The sequence below is a fragment of the Lithobates pipiens genome, unplaced genomic scaffold, assembly GCF_037356315.1.
Source record: "Lithobates pipiens isolate NorthernLeopardFrog02 unplaced genomic scaffold, aLitPip1_a1.2 Scaffold_18, whole genome shotgun sequence".
In the NCBI taxonomy this organism is placed as follows: Eukaryota; Metazoa; Chordata; class Amphibia; order Anura; family Ranidae; genus Lithobates; species Lithobates pipiens.
In genome coordinates, this window is record NW_027507758.1 from 108039877 (window position 1) to 108066954 (window position 27078).

Genomic DNA, 27078 nt, shown 5'->3' on the forward strand with positions numbered 1-27078 from the left:
ACAGACATATTGAAGTTTTTAAAAAAGTGGTTTTACAAGACTTGAAAGATTTAAGAATTAAGAAACTGGAGGAACCTAAACATATAAAGAGCGGCATCAGAAAACTAACAAAGAGGAAGGATATAGTTATCCGACCTGCTGACAAAGGGGGAGGGATTGTAATCCTCTCTAAAATACAGTATAAGAACAGTATGACAAAATTACTGTCAGACAGTGTTACCTATACTAAATTACCAAAAAACCCAGTGTTTAAATGTAGAAAGGAGCTGGAAAAGGTGGTGCATCTGGGATTAAAAAGAAACATCTTGACTAAAAAAGAAGCGAAGTATCTGATCCCCGAGGCATGTAGGACCCCGATTATTTACTCACTTCCCAAGATCCATAAGGATAAAGCAGACCCGCCCCCAAGACCCATAGTTAATGGGATCGACTCTTTAACCTCTAGAATGGGGGAATATATCGATAAATATCTTCAACCAGTAGTCAAACAAACAAAAGCGTACCTCAGAGACACCAAACAAGTATTACAAATTTTGGAAGGGCTACCAAAAGAGGAAGGCCCATGGATTATGGCATCTGCAGACGTTTCGTCACTATATACAATAATCCTACACCATCAAGCGTGTGAGGCAGTGAAGTGGGGCTTAAGGAAATACAGTACTTTGCCATGCGTACAGCGAAAATACTTAGTGAAATGTTTGGACTTTTGCCTCAAGAACAGCTATTTTTGGTATGATCGCGAGTATTACTACCAAAAAACTGGAGTTGCGATGGGAGCGAAGTTTGCGCCCAGTGTAGCTTGTCTTTATATGTCTCAATGGGAAGAGGATGCGATACTACCTGGCAAACCTGAAGAGTTAATATTATATAAGAGGTATATAGATGACATCCTCATACTCTGGAAAGGAGACATAGATAGCCTAACCTTATTCCTGGAGACACTGAATCGCAATGACAGAAATATTAAATTATCATGGGTAGTTAATAGCGAATCCATCTCTTTTCTTGATCTAGAAATATTGCAAGAAAATGAAACTCTACGCACAAGAACGCACTTTAAGAATGTGGACAAAAACAGTTATTTGCCAATCATGAGCTGCCACCACAAAAACTGGTTGTGCAATATTCCAAAAGGGCAGCTGATGCGATTGCGCAGAAATTGCACAAAAACGGAAGAATATCTGACACAAGCAGAGAAGATTGGTCATAGGTTCACAAATAAAGGATATAAAGACGAAGAAATTAGAAGGAAAATTTTAGAAGTTAGAAATATGGATCGCATGGAGATGATTAAAGACAAACAAATCCCTAAGCTGGAAGCAGGCAAAGTACCAATCGTTCTGAATTATAATGCCCAATATAAGAAAATAGAGGCAATTATTAAAAAGTACTGGTATATTTTACGCTCAGATGTGCATCTAAAAGACCTTCTACCCCAATTTCCCAAGTTCGTGTACAAAAGGGCACCAACATTGAGGGATAAGATCGTCCGGAATGTTCCTGACCCACCATACAATGGTGTGACCTTTTTCACAGGAAAGGGTTTTTTTCCATGCAAGCGGTGTTTCGCGTGTACAAAAACAAAACGCCCACCAGAAAAAAGATTCAAATTTAGCTCCACAAGCACTGGGAATTCCTACGATATTAAAGAGTTTATTTGTTGTAACACTGAAGGGGCCGTTTATGTCCTACAATGCAGTTGCGGCCTACAGTATGTAGGCCGCACCAAGAGACCGCTGAGGGTTCGCATAAAGGAACATATTAAAAATATAATTAATGGATTTGACAAACACAGTGTGTCAAAACATTTTCTAACACACCATAATAAGGATCCCACCCACCTCACATTTTGGGGGATCGAGCCCTACAGAAAGCATTGGAGGGGGGGGCATAAAGTGAGAACGCTCAGCCAGCTAGAATCTAAATGGATTTTTACCTTAGACACTTTCACACCTCAAGGACTCAACATAGAATTTGATCTTAACTGTTTTATCAGCGATTTTTAGGTAATTTTAGATATTTTATTATGAATTTGAATTTTATATATTTAAAGCATTATGACATACAACATCTTGCCTGTTACTGTACTCTACAATGATATACTGAAAGGGGTGTGTTTGGAACTCTGGACTTCATTTCCGGTACCCATCCCCCAAATCGCATATATATGCGTCCTTTTGATATCTTGATCATCGCTTAAAGTGTCGGGAGCAATTTTAATTTTATTTTATCTTAATATGAAAAATACTATGTCACACTATTCTAGATATTTTACTTATTAACCAGTACCAATATTTTAATTTATAGGAAAGATTTAGAGTCAATATGTTTTTTTACCAATTAAAGAATATCTAATAATTCGCACATTACCCTCCATCTCAAGCCATTTTTTATAATTTTATAATTTTTTATGAATTTTCTATTTCCTATTACAATACTAGTTCAATTTTAAGTTTAATTTTAAACCAGCTCACGAACGAACTGTGGTCCCGTCGTTCCAATAGCAAGCGAATGTGTTTACATTGCCACTGACATTAAGAATGCTATTAGGTAGATCCCGGGTTATTGTTTGAATAAACATAACCACCAAATGTCCCAATTAGGCTTGAAGCCAGGTAAGCGGACACAGATCTACCTAATACACGAATAGACTATTTCTGTATCTATAGAAAATACGACCGTGAAGCGCACAAGAACCGGTCGAGAAGGTAGTCTATCACAAAATGGCCGTCTAACTAGAGTCGTGCCTGCGAATAGTAGTAAATAGGATTGACTACAGGAAAATGGCCGCCCATTACAAAGACTATTTAAACGTTCGTCCACCTCCTATGCATTAGTCCCTGATGAAGTCACGTGATCAATGACGATACGCGTAGGATTGGCCTAGGAGGATACCGGAAGTGACGTCCGGGGTACGAACGAGGAAGCCGTTCGTTGTTTGTTAGTGAAAAAAACGCTTGATTGTTACTGTATAAGTGTGAGTACCCAGGACTTAGTTCCTTTTTATAATAAAGTATTTGTGTGAACGTACTTCACTATTGGAGCACCCCTCTTTCTTTCTTGGGTCTGATTTGCGATCCCTTGCGGAATATCTGGAGGAAAAGGTTTTGGGGGCGCCCATACTACATTTAGGATATACACCGCAAAGTGTTGAAGTTCCCCTATACCTACTGAGGATATACACCCCATTTGAGGACACAACTGCTGCACTGGAGTATTTTGCTGTCTTACTGACAGCAGTGAGGTAAGGTACCCACTGCACTCAGTGTGTGAGCACCCACGTTTAAGGAGCTGAAAAATCACTGGTGGAATCATCCCGGGGTTGTTCATAGGATTCATTTCCTCACATAGCACAGCGTGGATTTATTTCATCTTCTGCATGAACTTTATGATTTAGCCTTTGTACACTTATTTAGAGACATTTTTTTATCACGTTTGCTGGACTACTATCTTTTGCATTTTGTGATAATAATTTTTTCATACACCGTTTTTTATATTTTTATTGTATATTTTTATATATACTCTTTTTTGCACATATTGCTGGCACTTGTATGCACTTTCATGGACTGACACAGATTTGTTTGATGTCACGATTTTGTTGATAATTTTAAGACTTGCGATTTTTTTTTCTTGTCACTTTATCACGAGTATATAGATTATTTTAGCTTCTTCATTTTATGAATATTAGTAGGAAATAGCTTCAAGCACTGTATTATTCACTTGGTATTTATTCTAGAATTAATGGAATTTTTAATCGCATGAGCACATTTTCAAGATTTTATGCGATTATTTAGTGATTTTAATTTTAATCACATGAGTGCGTTTTCAAGATTTTATGAGATTATTTATTAATTGTGTTATTAGACTTAATTTATTTTATGTGGAGCGCAACACCATCTATTTACTATTTACTGTCACTTTGAGGGGAGGGTTTGCACCTCTGTCGGTGTTTTCTGCTGCAACCACACCAACCTGCTCTAACTTTACCACTATAGCGCGAGGATAACCTACCATTACTACTTTGACTTACTCTCCCATATATCCTTGCAGCCATAATGGAGGTATTTTCTTTTATGGAAAAAAGGAAAATTGATCTAGAACAAGTATTTAATAGCTCAGACTCCAATGTAATAAAAAATGGGGGTTTAGAGAGTCTGATGCGGAAGTTGGGCCACAATATGGAGAAAAAAGTGAGCCTATGGTGGGACATAACCACTTTTGAGCAGTACCAGAAAGACAGCATAGTGCCGAGAAGACTCAGATGGGATATTACACCAAACGATGGTTTGGTTGACCAGGAGTCGATTGATGAATGGTTTTCTTTCTTTAACACAAAAGGTTTAGAATTACTTATTTTCCTACTCAAAAGAAAACAGAGGAAATTAAAGAAAATAGACCAGACCATAGGAGAGATAAAAGGGGAACTGGAAACACATAAGGATAAGCCTGAGCTCACCTCACTCATGTCACAATTGAATAAAGACCTAGCCAAGAAGGACAAAGAAGTCCAGACTAGGAAAAGCAAGAAGTACACAAGGGATATCAATGATTTTAAAAATGATGATGTTTTTAAATGGCAGAGACAGAGAGGTAATTTGGATCCGATCTCTACATTCTCCACCCCAGAGAGAATTACACAACCTGGGAGTATCCAATACAGACCAGAGCAAAATGATCTACAAACTGGAAATCGGGTAGAACCATCTAGGGCCCCAAGGGGTAATGAGAGAGAAAATGACCACAACTACTCCACACCACAAAGAGCTGAGAGGAGACCGCCCTACTCAAACCAAACACCACATAATGGGGGTAAGAAGCCTTACTGGAAAAATAATAACCAGAGAAGGACACAGAATGGCAACTACAATAAGCCACCATATGACCTTAGGGATCAAAGGGAAAATAGGGGCCCACCCCAAGGAATGCAAGGCCAACGAGGAAGGACCCCCCCACATAATTATGGGACTGGTCATAGAGATAATTGGGGCACACCGCGCGATTACCCCTATCCCGATGGACGCTATCCAATACCTACAAACAATTATTATGCTCCCCTAAGGGACCATTATGAGGAAAATGGAGATGGGAGATCCCATGGCTACTACCAGGACCAGTATCAAAGCAGGCCTTTTTTAGGGAGGGGCACGGAGAATCACCCACCAAGACGCCTAAACGATCAATGGGATCAAAGAAGAAGTCCTGTAAGAAGAGAGGGAAGAGGTCCGGAAAAAGAATACAGGCAAAGAAGAGACTAAAAGGTGAGGGGATCTTCAACTTGAGTGGCCTCCCCCTGTCCCAAGAAGAGATTGGCGTACTAGATAAAGGTCTCAAATATGCCCCGACAAAGAATTTAGACAAATTTGAAACTTATGTAGGAATACAGAAGTATGTAAGGACCTTGAATATTAAAAAATACTTGGCTGGTAACCCGATTAAAAAGCGAATTCAGAATGAGGATCAAGATATCATACGGAGCGAATTAAGAAATAAATCAGTTTTTAACCCTTTGATTTCGAACAACAGACATATTGAAGTTTTTAAAAAAGTGGTTTTACAAGACTTGAAAGATTTAAGAATTAAGAAACTGGAGGAACCTAAACATATAAAGAGCGGCATCAGAAAACTAACAAAGAGGAAGGATATAGTTATCCGACCTGCTGACAAAGGGGGAGGGATTGTAATCCTCTCTAAAATACAGTATAAGAACAGTATGACAAAATTACTGTCAGACAGTGTTACCTATACTAAATTACCAAAAAACCCAGTGTTTAAATGTAGAAAGGAGCTGGAAAAGGTGGTGCATCTGGGATTAAAAAGAAACATCTTGACTAAAAAAGAAGCGAAGTATCTGATCCCCGAGGCATGTAGGACCCCGATTATTTACTCACTTCCCAAGATCCATAAGGATAAAGCAGACCCGCCCCCAAGACCCATAGTTAATGGGATCGACTCTTTAACCTCTAGAATGGGGGAATATATCGATAAATATCTTCAACCAGTAGTCAAACAAACAAAAGCGTACCTCAGAGACACCAAACAAGTATTACAAATTTTGGAAGGGCTACCAAAAGAGGAAGGCCCATGGATTATGGCATCTGCAGACGTTTCGTCACTATATACAATAATCCTACACCATCAAGCGTGTGAGGCAGTGAAGTGGGGCTTAAGGAAATACAGTACTTTGCCATGCGTACAGCGAAAATACTTAGTGAAATGTTTGGACTTTTGCCTCAAGAACAGCTATTTTTGGTATGATCGCGAGTATTACTACCAAAAAACTGGAGTTGCGATGGGAGCGAAGTTTGCGCCCAGTGTAGCTTGTCTTTATATGTCTCAATGGGAAGAGGATGCGATACTACCTGGCAAACCTGAAGAGTTAATATTATATAAGAGGTATATAGATGACATCCTCATACTCTGGAAAGGAGACATAGATAGCCTAACCTTATTCCTGGAGACACTGAATCGCAATGACAGAAATATTAAATTATCATGGGTAGTTAATAGCGAATCCATCTCTTTTCTTGATCTAGAAATATTGCAAGAAAATGAAACTCTACGCACAAGAACGCACTTTAAGAATGTGGACAAAAACAGTTATTTGCCAATCATGAGCTGCCACCACAAAAACTGGTTGTGCAATATTCCAAAAGGGCAGCTGATGCGATTGCGCAGAAATTGCACAAAAACGGAAGAATATCTGACACAAGCAGAGAAGATTGGTCATAGGTTCACAAATAAAGGATATAAAGACGAAGAAATTAGAAGGAAAATTTTAGAAGTTAGAAATATGGATCGCATGGAGATGATTAAAGACAAACAAATCCCTAAGCTGGAAGCAGGCAAAGTACCAATCGTTCTGAATTATAATGCCCAATATAAGAAAATAGAGGCAATTATTAAAAAGTACTGGTATATTTTACGCTCAGATGTGCATCTAAAAGACCTTCTACCCCAATTTCCCAAGTTCGTGTACAAAAGGGCACCAACATTGAGGGATAAGATCGTCCGGAATGTTCCTGACCCACCATACAATGGTGTGACCTTTTTCACAGGAAAGGGTTTTTTTCCATGCAAGCGGTGTTTCGCGTGTACAAAAACAAAACGCCCACCAGAAAAAAGATTCAAATTTAGCTCCACAAGCACTGGGAATTCCTACGATATTAAAGAGTTTATTTGTTGTAACACTGAAGGGGCCGTTTATGTCCTACAATGCAGTTGCGGCCTACAGTATGTAGGCCGCACCAAGAGACCGCTGAGGGTTCGCATAAAGGAACATATTAAAAATATAATTAATGGATTTGACAAACACAGTGTGTCAAAACATTTTCTAACACACCATAATAAGGATCCCACCCACCTCACATTTTGGGGGATCGAGCCCTACAGAAAGCATTGGAGGGGGGGGCATAAAGTGAGAACGCTCAGCCAGCTAGAATCTAAATGGATTTTTACCTTAGACACTTTCACACCTCAAGGACTCAACATAGAATTTGATCTTAACTGTTTTATCAGCGATTTTTAGGTAATTTTAGATATTTTATTATGAATTTGAATTTTATATATTTAAAGCATTATGACATACAACATCTTGCCTGTTACTGTACTCTACAATGATATACTGAAAGGGGTGTGTTTGGAACTCTGGACTTCATTTCCGGTACCCATCCCCCAAATCGCATATATATGCGTCCTTTTGATATCTTGATCATCGCTTAAAGTGTCGGGAGCAATTTTAATTTTATTTTATCTTAATATGAAAAATACTATGTCACACTATTCTAGATATTTTACTTATTAACCAGTACCAATATTTTAATTTATAGGAAAGATTTAGAGTCAATATGTTTTTTTACCAATTAAAGAATATCTAATAATTCGCACATTACCCTCCATCTCAAGCCATTTTTTATAATTTTATAATTTTTTATGAATTTTCTATTTCCTATTACAATACTAGTTCAATTTTAAGTTTAATTTTAAACCAGCTCACGAACGAACTGTGGTCCCGTCGTTCCAATAGCAAGCGAATGTGTTTACATTGCCACTGACATTAAGAATGCTATTAGGTAGATCCCGGGTTATTGTTTGAATAAACATAACCACCAAATGTCCCAATTAGGCTTGAAGCCAGGTAAGCGGACACAGATCTACCTAATACACGAATAGACTATTTCTGTATCTATAGAAAATACGACCGTGAAGCGCACAAGAACCGGTCGAGAAGGTAGTCTATCACAAAATGGCCGTCTAACTAGAGTCGTGCCTGCGAATAGTAGTAAATAGGATTGACTACAGGAAAATGGCCGCCCATTACAAAGACTATTTAAACGTTCGTCCACCTCCTATGCATTAGTCCCTGATGAAGTCACGTGATCAATGACGATACGCGTAGGATTGGCCTAGGAGGATACCGGAAGTGACGTCCGGGGTACGAACGAGGAAGCCGTTCGTTGTTTGTTAGTGAAAAAAACGCTTGATTGTTACTGTATAAGTGTGAGTACCCAGGACTTAGTTCCTTTTTATAATAAAGTATTTGTGTGAACGTACTTCACTATTGGAGCACCCCTCTTTCTTTCTTGGGTCTGATTTGCGATCCCTTGCGGAATATCTGGAGGAAAAGGTTTTGGGGGCGCCCATACTACATTTAGGATATACACCGCAAAGTGTTGAAGTTCCCCTATACCTACTGAGGATATACACCCCATTTGAGGACACAACTGCTGCACTGGAGTATTTTGCTGTCTTACTGACAGCAGTGAGGTAAGGTACCCACTGCACTCAGTGTGTGAGCACCCACGTTTAAGGAGCTGAAAAATCACTGGTGGAATCATCCCGGGGTTGTTCATAGGATTCATTTCCTCACATAGCACAGCGTGGATTTATTTCATCTTCTGCATGAACTTTATGATTTAGCCTTTGTACACTTATTTAGAGACATTTTTTTATCACGTTTGCTGGACTACTATCTTTTGCATTTTGTGATAATAATTTTTTCATACACCGTTTTTTATATTTTTATTGTATATTTTTATATATACTCTTTTTTGCACATATTGCTGGCACTTGTATGCACTTTCATGGACTGACACAGATTTGTTTGATGTCACGATTTTGTTGATAATTTTAAGACTTGCGATTTTTTTTTCTTGTCACTTTATCACGAGTATATAGATTATTTTAGCTTCTTCATTTTATGAATATTAGTAGGAAATAGCTTCAAGCACTGTATTATTCACTTGGTATTTATTCTAGAATTAATGGAATTTTTAATCGCATGAGCACATTTTCAAGATTTTATGCGATTATTTAGTGATTTTAATTTTAATCACATGAGTGCGTTTTCAAGATTTTATGAGATTATTTATTAATTGTGTTATTAGACTTAATTTATTTTATGTGGAGCGCAACACCATCTATTTACTATTTACTTTTTAATGTATGGATTCTTATTTTTACTCCTCAAAATAAAAGAATTCTTTTATATATTATATTTGATATCTTCTCAATTGATTTGCACCTATAAAGTCCCCATTCTTCCACTCTTTTACCATCTAATTTTGGGATGTGGTGCTAGAAAAAAATGATTGGGGTGTTCATGTTCATAAAAACCTTGTACTGTATTTGCAAAGACAGTCACCAGCAGTACTCCAATCAATGGCCGTTTTCATATTCAATTAATCACTCCAGTGATAATAAAGTAGCTTTTTTTTTTTTTTTTTTTTTTTTGCTGTTGGCTTTCCTTATATTTCCAGTTTGAGAAAAAACTAGAGGCACAATGACTTCTCTTCAAAGGCAACCATTGCCGAAACATTTTCCTCATTTCACTTTCTGGTTACAACTGTAAAATGTTGGATTTGTTACTACTTTCTATTCAAATAGCTCCTTTCCCCTTTTACCTCCACTTCCAGGGGACACCGAAATAAAAAAAAAAAATAAGGCAAAAGGTTCTAATTGTCCCAATTTATATACCGTATATTTTTTTAAATTAATAATTGGGACAATTAGATCATTTTGCCTTGTTTTTTTTTTTTTTTTTTTTTTTTATAAAAAGGCAAAAGTTTCTAATTGTCCCAATTATTAAAAAAAAAATAATAATAATAATAATTAGTTTTGGTTGGTTACTTTCAATATAGAGATATGCAGAAAATACACTAGATGAGGGCCATCTGCCTTTGCTAACAACTGTGGGGATAATTATCAGGCACGGGGAGAAGATTGTTTGCAAAGAGTCATTTTGAAAAGCAATACTAAAAAATCAAAAGAACACAGAACCTGCATGTGTAATGAGCAAACATGGCAGCCCCCATGAACATATACAAAAGTAAGCAGAAAGAAGGTTTTCCAAACAATACTACACAAGATAAGGTTATCTACATTGAGCTGACCTCAAGCTCTATCTAGGATTTGAGCTAGCCATGTCCCAACAAAGCCCTGGTTCACACAAGTGCGGCTTTGAAGTCGCGCTACTTCAGCGTGACTATGGCTGGGTTCACACTGCTGCGATGCGGGAATGCTGCGAATCCGCTGCAGATTCTCGCATCACATGCCTCCCGGCGGCAGTTCACACTGCCCTATGCGAACTGCTGGGAGCGTCAGTGAAATGTTAATGACACCCCCCAGATCAGTTCGCATATCGCAGTGCGATCTGCAAACTCGGACAGGAATCGGATCGCATGGTGTGAACACCCATGCGATCCGATTCTGCTGCGGACCAAAAAAAGGGTTCTGTGCGAGTTTGGGCCAGATGCGATACTATCTGTATGGCTGAAATCGCATCGCACAGAGATCGCATGTGAGTTGTACTGCAGTGCGGTGCGAATCACATCTGATCTCATAAACCGCAGCAGTGTGAACCCAGCCTATCAGTGTAATTTTCATGTGTGGCTTGCTGACATCTGTGCGACTTCATTCAACAGATGTCAATGCAAGTGACACAGAAATCGCACAGAAATAGTGCAGGAACTTTTTTCAAAGTCGCTGGGGTGCGACTTATCATGCGACTTTAAGCGGTCAAGTCGCACTGGTGTGAACTAGGGCTAAAAAATTGTTCTAACTGACTTAATCGCAATCCAGGATTGAAAAATACATTTTGATTTGTTCCGATTTGTTATTGTAAACAGCCGTACACTTTCCTACAATATACTTTTTGTGCATCAGCACTATTATATCTACTTGAGTCACTCTCTGATAAAAGTTGGAAAAAATAAAGGCTCATTATATAAACTTTTTGTTTTTCTTTAGAATTACCCGTCAGAAGTACAAATCGCATTGTACATTCACACAGAACGGGAAGGCTTATACTGTAGAAAAGCAATACCCCCCGTAGGGTAGGGAAAAATAAACAAAAGAAATACACAAATTTTCTTATGATCAAAAGGATGCTCAAACCGTGGCGTACCTCCAACCACCAAAGAATGATTAACAGATACCTCATGCAGTTAATGGGCCTATCACAACGTCTCTCATCTTGGGAAAAAAGGAAAATAAGTACCCTGGTCAGCACAATGTACAAGTTTTAATTGAAAGTGCCCTCATTCCCTAGTAAGTAGGTGGAGAAGCAAAGGGGGACTCGGGAAATGCGGGTCGCAAACAGAATCTCCACGTCATCAGCTAAGAAGATACTAAGGCCTTATGCATACTTGGCATCAAAAACACCGCTTTAACCACTTCAATACCAGGCACTTAAACACCTTCCTGCCCAGACCAATTTTGAGCTTTCAGCGCTGTCGCACTTTGAATGACAATTGAGCGGTCATGCTACACTGTACCCAAATGAAATTTTTATCATTTTTTTCCCACAAATAGAGCTTTCTTTTGGTGGTATTTGATCACCTCTGCGGTTTTTTATTTTTTGCTAAACAAATAAAAAAATACCGAAAATTTTGAAAAAAAAAATGTTTTTTTTTAACTTTGCAAATAAGTTTTCTACTTCACTGATGGGCACTGATGGGGTTACACTGATGGGCAATGATAAGGCGGCACTGATGGGCACCAATGAAGTGGCACTGATGAGGTGGCATTGATGGACACCGATATGTGGCACTGATAGGCGGCACTGATGGGCACTGATGGGTGGCACTGATGGGCGACACGGATGGGCACTGATAGGTGGCACAAATTGGCACTGATTGGCATGGATGGGCATGGATAGGTGGCACAGGTGGGCATGGGTTAGTCGGCACAGGTGGGCATGGGTAGGCAGCACAGGTGGGCATGGGTAGGCAGCACAGGTGGGCATGGATGGGCACTGATAGGTGGCATGGATGGGCACTGATAGGCGGCACAGATGGGAACTGATAGGCGGCATTGTATTATAATATATTGTACTAATGGATGTCAAACAATAATGCATGCCAATCAGTGATGCCCATTGTGGGCACTGATTGGCATCCATTATGGGCACTTATTGGCATCCATTGTGGCACTGACAGGAATCCCTGGTGGTCTAGGGTGGCCCTAACCTTGTCCTGGGCATCCCTGGTGGTCTGGTGGTGTCCCTGGTGGTCCAGTGTGGGCATCCTCGGGGGGGCTGTGCTGATAATCGATCAGCACAGACCCCCCCTGTCAGAGGAGCAGCCGATCGGCTCTCCTCTACTCGCGTCTGACAGACGCGAGTGAGAAAAAGCCGATCACCGGCTTTTCCTATTTACACTGTGATCAGCCGTGATTGGACACGGCTGATCACGTGGTAAAGAGTCTCCGTCGGAGACTCTTTACCGAGATCGTAGTTGCCGGGTGTCAGATTGACACCCCGCAACAATGATCGCCGCGATGCATGCCCCCGGGGGCGTGCAGCGGCTCATAATCCGGATCACGTCATAGGACGTCCGATCAGGATTATGAAACCACTTTGCCACCGTGCTTTTGTTATAGGGCGGGCGGCAAGTGGTTCTAAAGGCAGAAGGTTTTTTTTATCTTAATATGCATTAAGATAAAAACCATTTGTGTGCAGAAGCCCCAATAATACTCACCTGAGCCCCATCTAAATCCAGCGATGTTGCACGAGATCCTCGGCTGTCCGGGACTCATCCTAGTCAGTGAGCCAATGGGGAGAGAGGGGACGGGGTCGAGCCAAAGCTCCACATCTGAATGGATACAGAGCAGCGGCTCAGCTCGGGTGGAGGGCGGGACCAGGAGTGCCGGCAAGGGACCCGAGAAGAAGAGGATCTGGGCTGCTCTGTGCAAAACCACTGCACGGAGCAGGTAGGTATAACATGTTTGTTATTTTTAAACCCAAAAACACAAGATTTTAATATCACTTTAAGGGCATTTGAAAAAAAATTCTGCCTCTAAACGCCCCTCCATGTTAGCCTTTGCTTCTGAACACAAATAAGCGTTTACAGGCATTTAGGCTGGGTTCACACCATTGCGCATCCAATTCGCAATAGCAGGAGAGTTTGGCCAGCTCTCTTTAGAGCCGTTTCACATAACTCCGCAGCAGGTCCGATGCGTTTTGCAGAAAATCGTTGTGCATCCTTTGGTCAGTTTCAGGTCTGAATTCAGCCCAAAATTCGGCACTGAAATCAGACCTGACACAGTGAACCAGCACGCACCGGACCCCTGCTGTGAGTCGCATGCGACTCATACGCGAACTGAGCTTTAGAGGCAGGAACTGCGTATGAGGCCTAAGTCTATGTACTAAGAACACATATAAACCATCGATGGAAGTCAAGCATTCCTTAATTGGTCTTCTCTATTATGGAGTTTAACTGCCAAACTTTCCTTAAAGTGGTTGTAAACCCTTACAGACCACTTTGACCTACAGATAAGGCTAGATTAAGGTTTACCTGTAGGTCCAAGAAATATCTCCTAAACCTACACGGTTTGGGAGATATTTGCAAGAAGACATGCGCTGTAGACATCGGCGCGCAGGCGCACTGAGCATGCCGCTGCGAACAGCAATATGCAGTTAGTGGCAGCTCCCATGCGCATGCACGGGAGTGACGTCATCGTGGCTCCAGCCAATCACAGCGGAGCCACGATCCCTGGAAAGAAGATGGACGCTCCATGGAAGAGGGGACAGCGGTGACATCACTGGCTCCTGTGTCAGGTAAATAACACTACCTGACTATTATGGGCCCATTATGCTTTACCTTTGCAGGGAAACAAAGAGGAAGTAAACTCATCAGGGTTTACTTTCTCTTTAAGCCACTGTACTACAAACATCCCATCCCCTGTTAGCCAACATTACCTGTCCTAGTGCCTATGCTGAAAAAAATAAATAAAAAATGCAGATTATACCTTATATCAGAGCGGCTCCCGTCACTCACATGACTCCTTGGCTCTCTTCTCCCCGGCTGACAGTTATAGCGGGCGGGGCCAAGCACTCCCGCTGATGTCAGCAGGGGAGGAGAGAGAGCCAAGGAGCCATGTGAGTGTCGGGAGACGCTCTGATATAAGGTATAATCTGTATTTTTTTTTTCAGCACAGACACTAAAACAGATAATGTTAGCTAACAGAGAGGGATGGTATGTAGTTATTATAGCAGCAGGAAGGGAAGGGGCAGGGAGCATAGTGGCACAAACTAGCTGACCAGGGATGACGAAGGCATGTAAACTGACCACAATGTCAGGGCTCAGCAGCCATGATAAACCGTGGTCAGTTTACAGAAAGGAGGGCATAGCCAGCCAGGATCAGCCAGATATTTCAGGTGTTACAGGAGGCCAAATTACACAGCACAAGCACTGTGCTGTAATGCATGCTTTAAGGAAACAGGATCAATTTTCTTTCTTTGGGGTTACAAACACTTTAAAGTCAGTGGAAAGGTTTGCTTCCAGAAATCAGAAATGTAGACACGACCACATTTAGAATATGGATAGTCAGCGAGTTCTTATAGCAGTGCAGAGGTACTGGATTAATATGGAACAAGTATCAAGTACCAAGGTCCACAGATGTCAATTTGAAAACTTATATAAACATTTTTATGGTGGCAATAAATGGGTTATATCATCAATGTCACATTTTGGATAAATGTTTTTAACATTGCAAACAATTCATACAGTCTTATATGTCTTCTCACCTTAGATGATTTCCTTCGGCTCCTTCTTGTCCACACCACAACCAATTTGTCTGGTTGCCTGCATAAAAGACAGGAAATCAGTTAAACTTCAGTATCTTGAAGACATGGGAGAACATGTATTAGGCTGGCTATATAGTAATGGAATATCAAGTAAACGTACATATGATTATTTGTATGAAAATTCTCAGTACATTCAATGACTTGACATATGTTTTTTGAAGGTAGTTCAAAAGTTCTTACTGCTTGGAAAAGGAGAAGATTGGGCTATATACCGACACATACATACTTGCCCTCCAAGCAGCATCTGCAGCTATCCCCTGCCCGCTCTAAAGCCCCATACAAACCATCAGATTTTCTGCAGATTTTTGTCTTCAGATTTACCAAAACCATATAATGAGGTCAAACCATAAGAGTTTAAATTTGTATGCAATGAGGCAGGTCCTTGCACTACATGGTTTTGGTAAATCTGAAAACAAAAATCTGCAGAAAATCTAATAGTGTGTATGGGGGTATTAGTCTAAGAACATTCTGCCCCTCCAGTGCTCAGTGGACTGTTCGGCTGGAGAGGGGTAAGAGCAACTGGCTTTGACTCTCAGATGATGATGAGAACCAGAGCAAGCTGTCAATAAGGTGGCTGGGTGGATCTGGACAATACGGTTGGGATCCTTCCAGAACCTGGAGTGGCTCTGTGACGTCAGCTGGCTTTCATCTGACTCTGGGTTACAAGAGAGCAAAAGTAAGTGCAGTCCTGTGACCTAGAAGAGAAGTATGGCCAAAAAAAAGCTTTGAAAATACTTCTCTTAACATTCAATTTTGGAATGAATGTAATTTGGAAGCGAAAAAAAAAAAGTCCATCCTGCTCCTCCAAATCTTTTGTCACTACAATTAAAAACGATCAATTTGACCCCATTAATATATTCTTAAAAGTGAACATTTTCTAATTGTTATTGGGGACAATCTTTTTCAACTGTAATGATGAGAAAATTGGAAGGGTCAGGATTGAATTTTTTTTTCCCAAACAAATTACGTTTCAGCTGTGAATTTGGCTTTCATTAGGGACAAATTATACATTTCATAAGGAGCATGTTCTAGGCATGAATAAACCTGATCGATATGTCTTAGATTCCACTGAAGTAGCGGGTCTAGAAACTTTTTTGTTTTTTTTTAACAAAATTAGCTGGCTCAATGATGACCAGATAAAATGCTACGAAGAATTTCCCATAAAACTGTTCAACTGACAGCTTAAGAAGAGGCATGTATTAGAAGCAGGCTGCGATTGGTTAGGCATGTGGTATGTGCACTCTCCTCTGAATGGTCAGCCAAAGCATGTAAACTGACCACACAGATCAGCTTTTGTGCTGTGTGTGTGGTCAGTTTAGAACAAGGAAGAAAGGTGCCTGGCAGAATCAACCAGGTACTTCAGATGGAATAAGTACATGAAAATGATAGAGACTATGATTTTTAAAATACACATATGTGAACACAAACACAAAAATATAAAAAAAAAAAACTTTACATTAACACACTTTAAAATGGAACTAAGCCCTCTTAAGCTTACAAAGTTAAAAAACAATGTCTTGCGAGCTACTAGAGCTGCACAATTAATCGTCAAGAATCGTTATCGCGACCTTTGACTAAAGTGTTTCACAATTCATTCTATGCAAAGAATGCTCTCTGCTCTTCTGAAGCCCTCAAAAGAAAGGAAATGAAAAACTGGGCAGTCTGCCAAGAATCAAAACATTCTTTATCAGTTGACCTTAAGTATAAACGTTGTAACAATTTGTCAATGGAATGGACTTTGGTGTGTAAATGAGTGCCGGTGTGGTAAAATTTCATGCGACTCCATAAAATTTCCTCACCCCGTCACTTCCGGTGAGGCTCCGTCACTCTAACAGCTGACGGCGGGCCTTTACTGCGCATGCGCCAAGTCCGTGATCTGAACGGCGCATGCGCAAGATCGTAAGTTCAGCGGTGGTTAAAAATTATAGACAGAGAAATGCTGGATGAATCTTAAGTGGTGGTGAAAAATCATACATAAGTGGGCAGAGACTTGCGGGTGGGCGGGCGGAGCTAACGATGGCTTTATTATATCATCGGCAGCACCAATATGTATATATTTGTATATATTTATTAAAGCTGAACAATAAGCAGTGTATTTATAAAATCAGAACAATAAGCAGTGTATTTATTAAAGCTGAACAATTAGCAGTGTATTTATTAGGCTGCTTTCACACTGGGGCTGTGAGGGCGTCGGCGGTAAAGCACCACTATTTTTAGCGGCGCTTTACCGTCGTTTTAGTGGCGGTCTGCGGGCGCTAGCGGGGTGGTTTTAACCCCCGCTAGCGGCCGAAAAAAGGGTTAAAACCACCCGCAAAGCGCCGCTGCAGCGGCGCTTTGCCGGTGGTATTGCTGCGCTGTCCCATTGATTTCAATGGGTAGGAGCGGTGAAGGAGCGGTGAATACACTGCTCCTTCACCGCTCCAAAGATGTGGCTAGCAGGACTTTTTTCACTGTCCTGCCAGCGCACCGCTTCAGTGTGAAAGCACTCCGGCTTTCACACTGGAGTGACAGGGGCCGGTTTTTTTCAGGCGCTACACAGGCGCTATTTTTAGCGCTGTAACGCCTGAAAACCACCCCAGTGTGAAAGGGGCCTTAAAGCTGAAGAATATGGGCACAATATTGGGGACAGTGTGTGCGTTTGGGGACAGTGGCTGCATTTGGGCACAGTGGCTGCGTTTGGGGCACAATGTCTGCGTTTGTCGCACACACTGTCCCCAGTGTCTGTATTTGGGCACAGTGGCTGCATTTGGAATGATCACAGTCAATTGCGTGGTAAACGGCCAATGGCTGTTTACCAGCATCAGTGGCGAGCAGTGTTCCCGGGAACACGCTGCCACCAACGTGCCCGCGCAGAGCGCGCCCGCGGTTGCCGTGGAGATGTGGGGCGGCCACCAACGTACACGCGCAGAGCGCGCCCGCGATCACCATGGAGAGGTGGGGCGGCCACCAACGTACACGCGCAGAGCACGCCCGCGGTCGCCGTGGAGGGGTGGGGCGGAACCATCTGTGATCACGCGGTAAACAGCCTCATGGCTGTAATGGGGCCTAGTCCTCATGTGATGGGGACCAAGGCCTGATGTGATGGGGGGTCCTGTGATGTGATGGGGGGTCTTCTGATGTGATGGGGGTCCTGTAATGTAATGGGGCCTAGTCCTCATGTGATGGGGACCAAGGCCTGATGTGATGAGGGGGGGGTCCTGTGATGTGATGGGGGGTCTTCTGATGTGATGGGAGTGTCCTGTGATGTAATGGGGGGCCTAGGCCTGATGTGATGGTAACCAAGGCCTGATGTGATGGGGGGTCCTGTGATGTGATGGGGGGTCTTCTGATGTGATGGGAGTGTCCTGTGATGTAATGGGGCCTCGTCCTCATGTGATGGGGACCAAGGCCTGATGTGATGGGGGGCTCCTGTGATGTGATGGGGGTCTTCTGATGTGATGGGGGTGTCCTGTGATGTAATGGGGGCCTAGGCCTGATGTGATGGTAACCAAGGCCTGATGTGATGGGGGGTCCTGTGATGTGATGGGGGGTCTTCTGATGTGATGGGAGTGTCCTTTGATGTAATGGGGCCTCGTCCTCATGTGATGGGGACCAAGGCCTGATGTGATGGGGGGTCTTCTGATGCGATGGGGGGGTCTTCTGATGTGATGGGGGTCCTGTGATGTAATGGGGGCCTAGTCCTCATGTGATGGGGACCAAGGCCTGATGTGATGGGGGGGGGTCCTGTGATGTGATGGGGGTCTACTGATGTGATGGGAGTGTCCTGTGATGTAATGGGGCCTAGTCCTCATGTGGAACGTGTGATGTGTTGCCCTGAGTTGCTAGGTCACATGGCTAGCTTCTATCCCAGGGACATCTGGCTGCTAGGCTGCCTGAGGGACATTGTGGGAGAGCAGCGTAGGGTTGGGACTTACAGCTTGTAGTCCAACCAGAAGCAACAGTGCTCCTGTCTGGGAAAATAAGCTGCGGTCGGGAGGTAAAAAGGAACAGCTGTCGCCACAAAGGGACCATACACCGTGGTACCAGAGACCATTGTGAGTAACTAAAGCCATTACCCAAGCAGTCTTCTCACTAACCAGAGATGCTGAAGTGGGAAAACTTGAGTTAGTGCCAAGCCAGGGACCTATCTGAGGAGACGCTTTGAGAGCTCCTTTGAGTGCTGGTCACCTGAGAAGGTCGGAGATGCTACACTGTATCCAAATTAAATTTTTATCATTTTTTTCCCACAAACAGAGCTTTCTTTTGGTGGTATTTGATCACCTCTGCGGTTTTTATTTTTTGCTAAACAAATAAAAAAAAGACATAAAAGTTTTCTCCTTCACTGATGGGGCTGCAGTGACGGGTACCGATAAGGCCACACTGATGGGCACTGATGAGGTGGCACTGATGGGCGACACGGATGGGCACTGATAGGTGGCACAAATTGGCACTGATAGCTGGCAAGGATTGGCATGGATAGGCGGCATGGACGGGCATGGATAGGCGGCACAGATGGGCATGGATGGTCACTGATAAGCAGCACTGTATTGTATTATATAGTACTGATGGATGCCAATCAGTGCCAAACAATGCATACCAATCAGTGATGCCCATTGTGGGCACTGATTGGCATCCATTGTGGGCACTGACTGGCATCCCTGGTGGTCTAGGGGGTGCATACCTGGTGCTGGGCATCCCTGGTGGTGTCCCTGGTGGTCCAGTGTGGGCATACTCGGGGGAGGCTGCAATGATAATCGATCAGCACAGACCCCCCCCCCCCTGTCAGAGGAGCAGCCAATCGGCTCTACTTGCGTCTGACAGACGCAAGTGAGGAAAAGACGATCAACGTATCTTCTTATTTACACTGTGATCAGCCATGATAGGACACGGCTGATCATGTGGTAAAGAGTCTCCATCAGAGGCTCTTTATTGAGATCGTAGTTGCGGGGTGTCAGACTGACACACCGCAACAACGATCGCCGCGATGCACGCCCCCGGGGGTGCAAAGTGGATCAAAATCATGAGAACCTCATATGGCGCCCGGTCAGGATTTTGAAACCACTTTGCCGCTGTCATTTTGCTATAGGCCAGGCGGCAAAGTGGTTAAGACAGGGCTCGACAAACCCCGGTCGCCAGGTCGCATTTGCGCCTAGATTTCGTGTTCTGGCGACTGGGGCAACGCTGCTGGGGTATCCTGTCTCCATTTGGACCCCGAACTCCGCCGCGCAATTCCATCGGGCCGCGCCGGCCAGTAATTGAGGCCACGGCTTTGCGGCCTTCTAAAATCTTTCGGTAGTCTGGCGCCATCTTGTGGTGGATGTAGAAATTACACCCTATTCCAATAATGCTAATTCCTAATGGAGTGAAGCTCCCCTGCCTGTTTTTTGCCCAACGGTGAGTGTGGTGGCTGGTAAATGGCTTCTCATTATATTATATATATATATATTATTAAATTTATTAATTTATTTATTAATTTAATTATAATATATATATATATATATATATATATATATATATATATATATATATATATATATATATATATCATTTTTTTTTTTTTAAGTAAAAAAAAAAATTATTTTAATTAAGGAAAAAAAAAATATTTGTAATCCTCCCTGCTTGACCCCTTTCACAAGGGCTGTCTGATCAGGTTCACCTGTCAGTTTTTCAGGCGGACCTGATCGAACCCTTAGCAGGGAAATGGCAGTAAATGAGCGGGAATATGTCGGAAATAATAGTCACATTCTTTTGTTAACCACTTCGTGCCCGCGCTATAGACGAAAGATGTCTACAGCGCGGACACCAATTGCCGGGAGGGCGTCCCTAGACATCCTCCTGTTTACTTCCCCTCTGCACGCCGCCATGGGCGAGCATCGGGGAAGTTCTGTGTTGGCTGTGTCCCTTGGATACAGCCAATCACAGATCATGCTAAATGACCAATCACAGCGGCCATTTAGCACTCGAGCGGTGTGTCCAATGAGAGGTGATCTCATATGTGGGGGGCTGGGGGCTATCTTCCCCTCACTCATCTCCATGTCAGGCCAGGGACAGGTCCAGATTGCCGTCACGGACCTGGCTCCTAACTTTTTTAGCTGGCTCCTAGATTCCAAGCAAATTTGTCAACCCCTGGGTTAAGAGACAATAAATCTCTGTGCATTAAAAAAAGTGTCTAGTGCCCATCAATTCTTTTTGCACTGCACCCAACTTGCCTTTTAACCCACTCTACACAGAAGGATGTCAGCTGTCCCTAACTCTTAAAGTCACCAATATGCCTCCAAGAGCCCAGGACTCTACTACAAGAGGAAAGAGCGCTACACAGAAACCCAGGTATTAGTACAAGTACCACAAGTAGGTGAGGAATCTTTGGAGTGTGGCACAGTGCACACACTCCTAAACACTAAAAACTTCCTAACAGCAGCATCAGCCACACTGTGATGTAATGGGTTCTTGGTACACCAGCTAGTTGCATTGATCGAAAAACAATCATGATTTTTGACCATCTGGCCCCCGGAACAGTACGCCCTTGCTTCGCTGTTACAAGTCTCCTATTACTGGACAATAGGGGTGCAACGGATCCAAAAAACTCACGGACCGGATCGTTCCTCGGATCTGAGTCACGGATTGGATCAGTTTTCGGATCAGCCAATAATAATTGAATTTGCAAAAACCTGTTTAATGTGATTGTAGCCGTATTAGTGCAATTGTGACAGAGAAAATTGAGTACTGTCTGTGATACTTTTTTTATTTGCACTAACATACAATTTTTCAGGACAAGCTTTCGGGGTATGTCCCCTTCTTCAAGGTCCAAGCAGTACTGATTTACAAATTTTTAAAAATTTGTAAATCAGTACTGCTTGGACCTTGAAGAAAATTTGTAAATCAGTACTGCTTGGACCTTGAAGAAGGGGACATAACCCGAAAGCTTGTCCTGAAAAATTGTATGTTAGTGCAAATAAAAAAAGTATCAAAAACCTGTTAAAATTCCACCACAACATAGTCCCCACTGTAATATATATCTCCCCCACTGTAATATTGGCTGAGCATGGCTGGGTACGGCTGGCTACCGCAGAGTATGGCTGGATATTACAGGGTATGACACAGTATTTGCTGGGTACGGCAGAGTATTGGCTGGGTACGGCAGAGTATTGGCTGGGTATGGAGGGATGGCTGTGGCTGCACTTGTCACAGAGCAGTTCTGTGGACACAACAGATGCAGCCCGCAGCGCTGCTGCCTTCCAATTTCTCCCCTCCACTGTACAGATCAGTACACAGAGGGGAGAGAGGAACTGGCGTCACTATGACGCCAGTTTGTTTACAAGTGATCGCTCCGTCATTTGACGAAGCGATCACATTGTAAATGGGTGCACCAAGATGGCCACCGCTACGGAGCTAGGCCGAAGCCACGGCCTTTCCTAAGGCCGAGGCTGCCGGGGCACTCCGCGGATCGTGGCGTGTGCTGATCTGAACAGGGTGACCTGTTCGCATCACGGATCGGTGATGATCCATTGCACCCCTACTGGACAATGCAAGTGCATTCCCTTCCCCCATCACATCAGGCCTAGGTCCCCATCACATGAGGACTAGGCCCCCATTACATCACAGGACCCCCATCACATCAGAAGACCCCCCATCACATCACAGGACCCCTATCAGTGACCATCCATGCCCATCTGTGCCGCCTATCCATGCCCGTCCATGCCGCCTATCCATGCTAATCCTTGCCAGCTATCAGTGCCAATTTGTGCCACCTATCAGTGCCCATCCGTGTCGCCCATCAGTGCCACCTCATCAGTGCCCATCAGTGTGGCCTTATCGGTACCCGTCACTGCAGCCCCATCAGTGAAGGAGAAAACTTTTATGTCTTTTTTTTATTTGTTTAGCAAAAAATAAAAACCGCAGAGGTGATCAAATACCACCAAAAGAAAGCTCCGTTTGTGGGAAAAAAATGATAAAAATTTAATTTGGATACAGTGTAGCATCTCCGACCTTCTCAGGTGACCAGCACTCAAAGGAGCTCTCAAAGCGTCTCCTCAGATAGGTCCCTGGCTTGGCACTAACTCAAGTTTTCCCACTTCAGCATCTCTGGTTAGTGAGAAGACTGCTTGGGTAATGGCTTTAGTTACTCACAATGGTCTCTGGTACCACGGTGTATGGTCCCTTTGTGGCGACAGCTGTTCCTTTTTACCTCCCGACCGCAGCTTGTTTTCCCAGACAGGAGCACTGTTGCTTCTGGTTGGACTACAAGCTGTAAGTCCCAACCCTACGCTGCTCTCCCACAATGTCCCTCAGGCAGCCTAGCAGCCAGATGTCCCTGGGATAGAAGCTAGCCATGTGACCTAGCAACTCAGGGCAACACATCACACGTCCACATGAGAACTAGGCCCCATTACATCACAGGACACTCCCATCACATCAGAAGACCCCCATCACATCACAGGACCCCCCCCATCACATCAGGCCTTGGTCCCCATCACATGAGGACTAGGCCCCCATTACATCACAGGACCCCCATCACATCAGAAGACCCCCCCATCGCATCAGAAGACCCCCCCATCACATCAGGCCTTGGTTACCATCACATCAGGCCTAGGCCCCCATTACATCACCGGACACCGCCATCACATCAGAAGACCCCCATCACATCACAGGACCCCCCCATCACATCAGGCCTTGGTCCCCATCACATGAGGACGAGGCCCCATTACATCACAGGACACTCCCATCACATCAGAAGACCCCCCATCACATCACAGGACCCCCCATCACATCAGGCCTTGGTTACCATCACATCAGGCCTAGGCCCCCCATTACATCACAGGACACTCCCATCACATCAGAAGACCCCCCATCACATCACAGGACCCCCTCCCATCACATCAGGCCTTGGTCCCCATCACATGAGGACTAGGCCCCATTACATCACAGGACCCCCATCACATCAGAAGACCCCCCATCACATCACAGGACCCCCCATCACATCAGGCCTTGGTCCCCATCACATGAGGACTAGGCCCCATCACAGCCATGAGGCTGTTTACCGCGTGATCACAGATGGTTCCGCCCCACCCCTCCACGGCGAGCGCGGGCGCACTCTGCGTGTGTACGTTGGTGGCCGCCCCACCTCTCCATGGTGATCGCGGGCGCGCTCTGCACGTGTACGTTGGTGGCCGCCCCACATCTCCACGGCAATCGCGGGCGCGCTCTGCGCGGGCACGTTGGTGGCGGCGTGTTCCTGGGAACACTGCTCGCCACTGATGCTGGTAAACAGCCATTGGCCGTTTACCACACAATTGACTGTGATCATTCCAAATGCAGCCACTGTGCCCAAATACAGACACTGTCGCACACACTGTCCCCAAACGCAGACATTGTGCCCCAAACGCAGCCACTGTGCCCAAATGCAGCCACTGTCCCCAAACGCACACACTGTCCCCAATATTGTGCCCATATTCTTCAGCTTTAAGGCCCCTTTCACACTGGGGTGGTTTTCAGGCGTTACAGCGCTAAAAATAGCGCCTGTGTAGCGCCTGAAAAAAACCGGCCCCTGTCACTCCAGTGTGAAAGCCGGAGGGCTTTCACACTGAAGCGGTGCGCTGGCAGGACAGTGAAAAAAGTCCTGCTAGCCACATCTTTGGAGCGATGAGGGAGCGGTGTATTCACCGCTCCTTCACCGCTCCTGCCCATTGAAATCAATGGGACAGCGCAGCAATACCGCCGGCAAAGCGCCGCTGCAGCGGCGCTTCGCGGGTGGTTTTAACCCTTTTTTCGGCCCCTAGCAGGGGTTAAAACCACCCCGCTAGCGCCCGCAGACCGCCGCTAAAATGACGGTAAAGCGCCGCTAAAAATAGCGGTGCTTTACCGCCGACGCCCTCACAGCCCCAGTGTGAAAGCAGCCTAATAAATACACTGCTAATTGTTCAGCTTTAATAAATACACTGCTTATTGTTCAGCTTTAATAAATACACTGCTTATTGTTCAGCTTTAATAAATACACTGCTAATTGTTCAGCTTTAATAAATACACTGTTTATTGTTCAGCTTTAATAAATACACTGCTTATTGTTCAGCTTTAATAAATATATACAAATATATACATATTGGTGCTGCCGATGATATAATAAAGCCATCGTTAGCTCCGCCCGCCCACCCGCAAGTCTCCGCCCACATCAGTATGATTTTTCACCACCACTTAAGATTCAGGGGCATGTTACTAGGGTGGGCGGGGCTGCTGCTGACGTCCTGAGCATCTGTTCAGCTCCGCCCGCCCACCAGCATTTCTCTGTCTATAATTTTTAACCACCGCTGAACTTACGATCTTGCGCATGCGCCGTTCAGATCACGGACTTGGCGCATGCGCAGTAAAGGCCCGCCGTCAGCTGTTAGAGTGACGGAGCCTCACCGGAAGTGACGGGGTGAGGAAATTTTATGGAGTCGCATGAAATTTTACCACACCGGTTCACACAGGGGCGACTCAGATCAGACTTCAAGTCGCCCCAAGTCACCTCAGGTCGCACAACATGTAGAAATCAATGTAAGTGAATGAGAGCTGTCTTAATGCACACTACTGAAGTCGCTCCGACTTCAGAAAAGGTTCCTGTACTACTTCAATCCAACTTGTAGGCGACTAGTACCCATTGATTTCAATGGAGGTCGCCTACAAGTCGGATCTCCGTCTATACAGAGGCGACTCTCAGAGAATTATCAGCTCTCAAAAGGAGTTCCCCCCTGAGAGCTCATTCTCTGATTGGCCACGGCAAGTCGCCTGGCCTGGGGCGACTTAAAGTAGTGTTGTAAGTCGTGTCCAAGTCACGTCAAGTCACATCAAGTCACGTCACCTCAAGTCATGTCCAAGTTGCCTCCAAAAGTCGTGTTAACCCTGTGTGAACCGAGCCTCAGGAAGTTTAACCACTTAACCACTTCCCGACCAGCGCACGACGATGTACGTCGACAGAATGGCACGGGCAGGCATATTGGCGTACATGTACGTCCAATATTCGTTGCCGCCGTGCCATCGGGAGCGCGCCGCCGGCGGCGCGCTCCCGTGCTGGTCGGGACCCCCGTGAGTCCGGTTGCGGGACCCGCGGACTCGATCGCCGCGGGCATCCCCGCGATCGTCTCACGGAGCGGCCGAATGGAGGAAATGCTGTATAAACAACATTTTTCCATTCTGCCTAGCAACTAGTGACGCTGATCTCTGCTCCATGTGATTGGAGCAGAGATCAGTGTACACTAAATGAAAGCCCAACCCCCCCACAGTTAGTAACACACCCCTAGGAACACTTAACCCCTACACTGCCACCCACTGGTTAACCCTTTCACTGCCAGTGTCATTTACACAGGAATCACTGCATTTATATAGCAGTGATTACTGTATAAATGACAATGGTCCCAAAAATGTGTCAAAAATGTCCGATGGGTCCCCCACAATGTCGCAGTCACAATAAAAATCGCAGATCGCCGCCATTACTAGTAAAAAAAAAAATAATAAAAAATTATTAATAAAAATGCTATAAAACTATCCCTATTTTGTAAACGCTATAACTTTTGCGCAAACCAATCAATAATCTCTTATTGCGATTTTTTTACCAAAAATATGTAGAAGAATACGTATCGGCCTAAACTGAGGGAAAAAAATGTTTTTTTATATATTTTTGGGGGATATTTATTATTACAAAAAGTAAAAAATAATGCGTTTTTTTCAAAATTATCGCTCTATTTTTGTTTATAGCGCAAAAAATAAAAACCGCAGGGGTGATCAAATACCACCAAAAGAAAGCTCTATTTGTTGGAAAAAAAGGACGTTAATTTTGTTTGGGAGCCATGTCGCACGACTGCGCAATTGTCAGTTAAAGCGACGCAGTGCCGAATTGCAAAAAGTGGTCTGGTCTTTGACCAGCAAATTGGTCCGGTCTGAAAGTGGTTAAACACTAAACCTTTTTCTGACATTTGTTGGTTTCAAGTTAAAGGGGTTGTAAAGGTAAATGTTTTTTCACCTTAATGCATTCTATGCATTAAGGT

General features: G+C 43.9%; 1 protein-coding gene across 5 annotated transcripts in view; it reads right to left on the bottom strand.

Annotated features, from left to right (window-relative positions):
* EHBP1 (EH domain binding protein 1) overlaps positions 1 to 27078 on the bottom strand; it is a 724273-nt gene that overhangs the window by 586549 nt on the left and 110646 nt on the right. For all 5 annotated transcript variants that reach the window (XM_077485988.1, XM_077485986.1, XM_077485985.1 and 2 more), the window contains exon 3: positions 15023 to 15080. In XM_077485988.1, coding sequence (XP_077342114.1) covers positions 15023 to 15080 — 58 coding nt within the window. The remainder of the gene's footprint in view (positions 1 to 15022; positions 15081 to 27078) is intronic.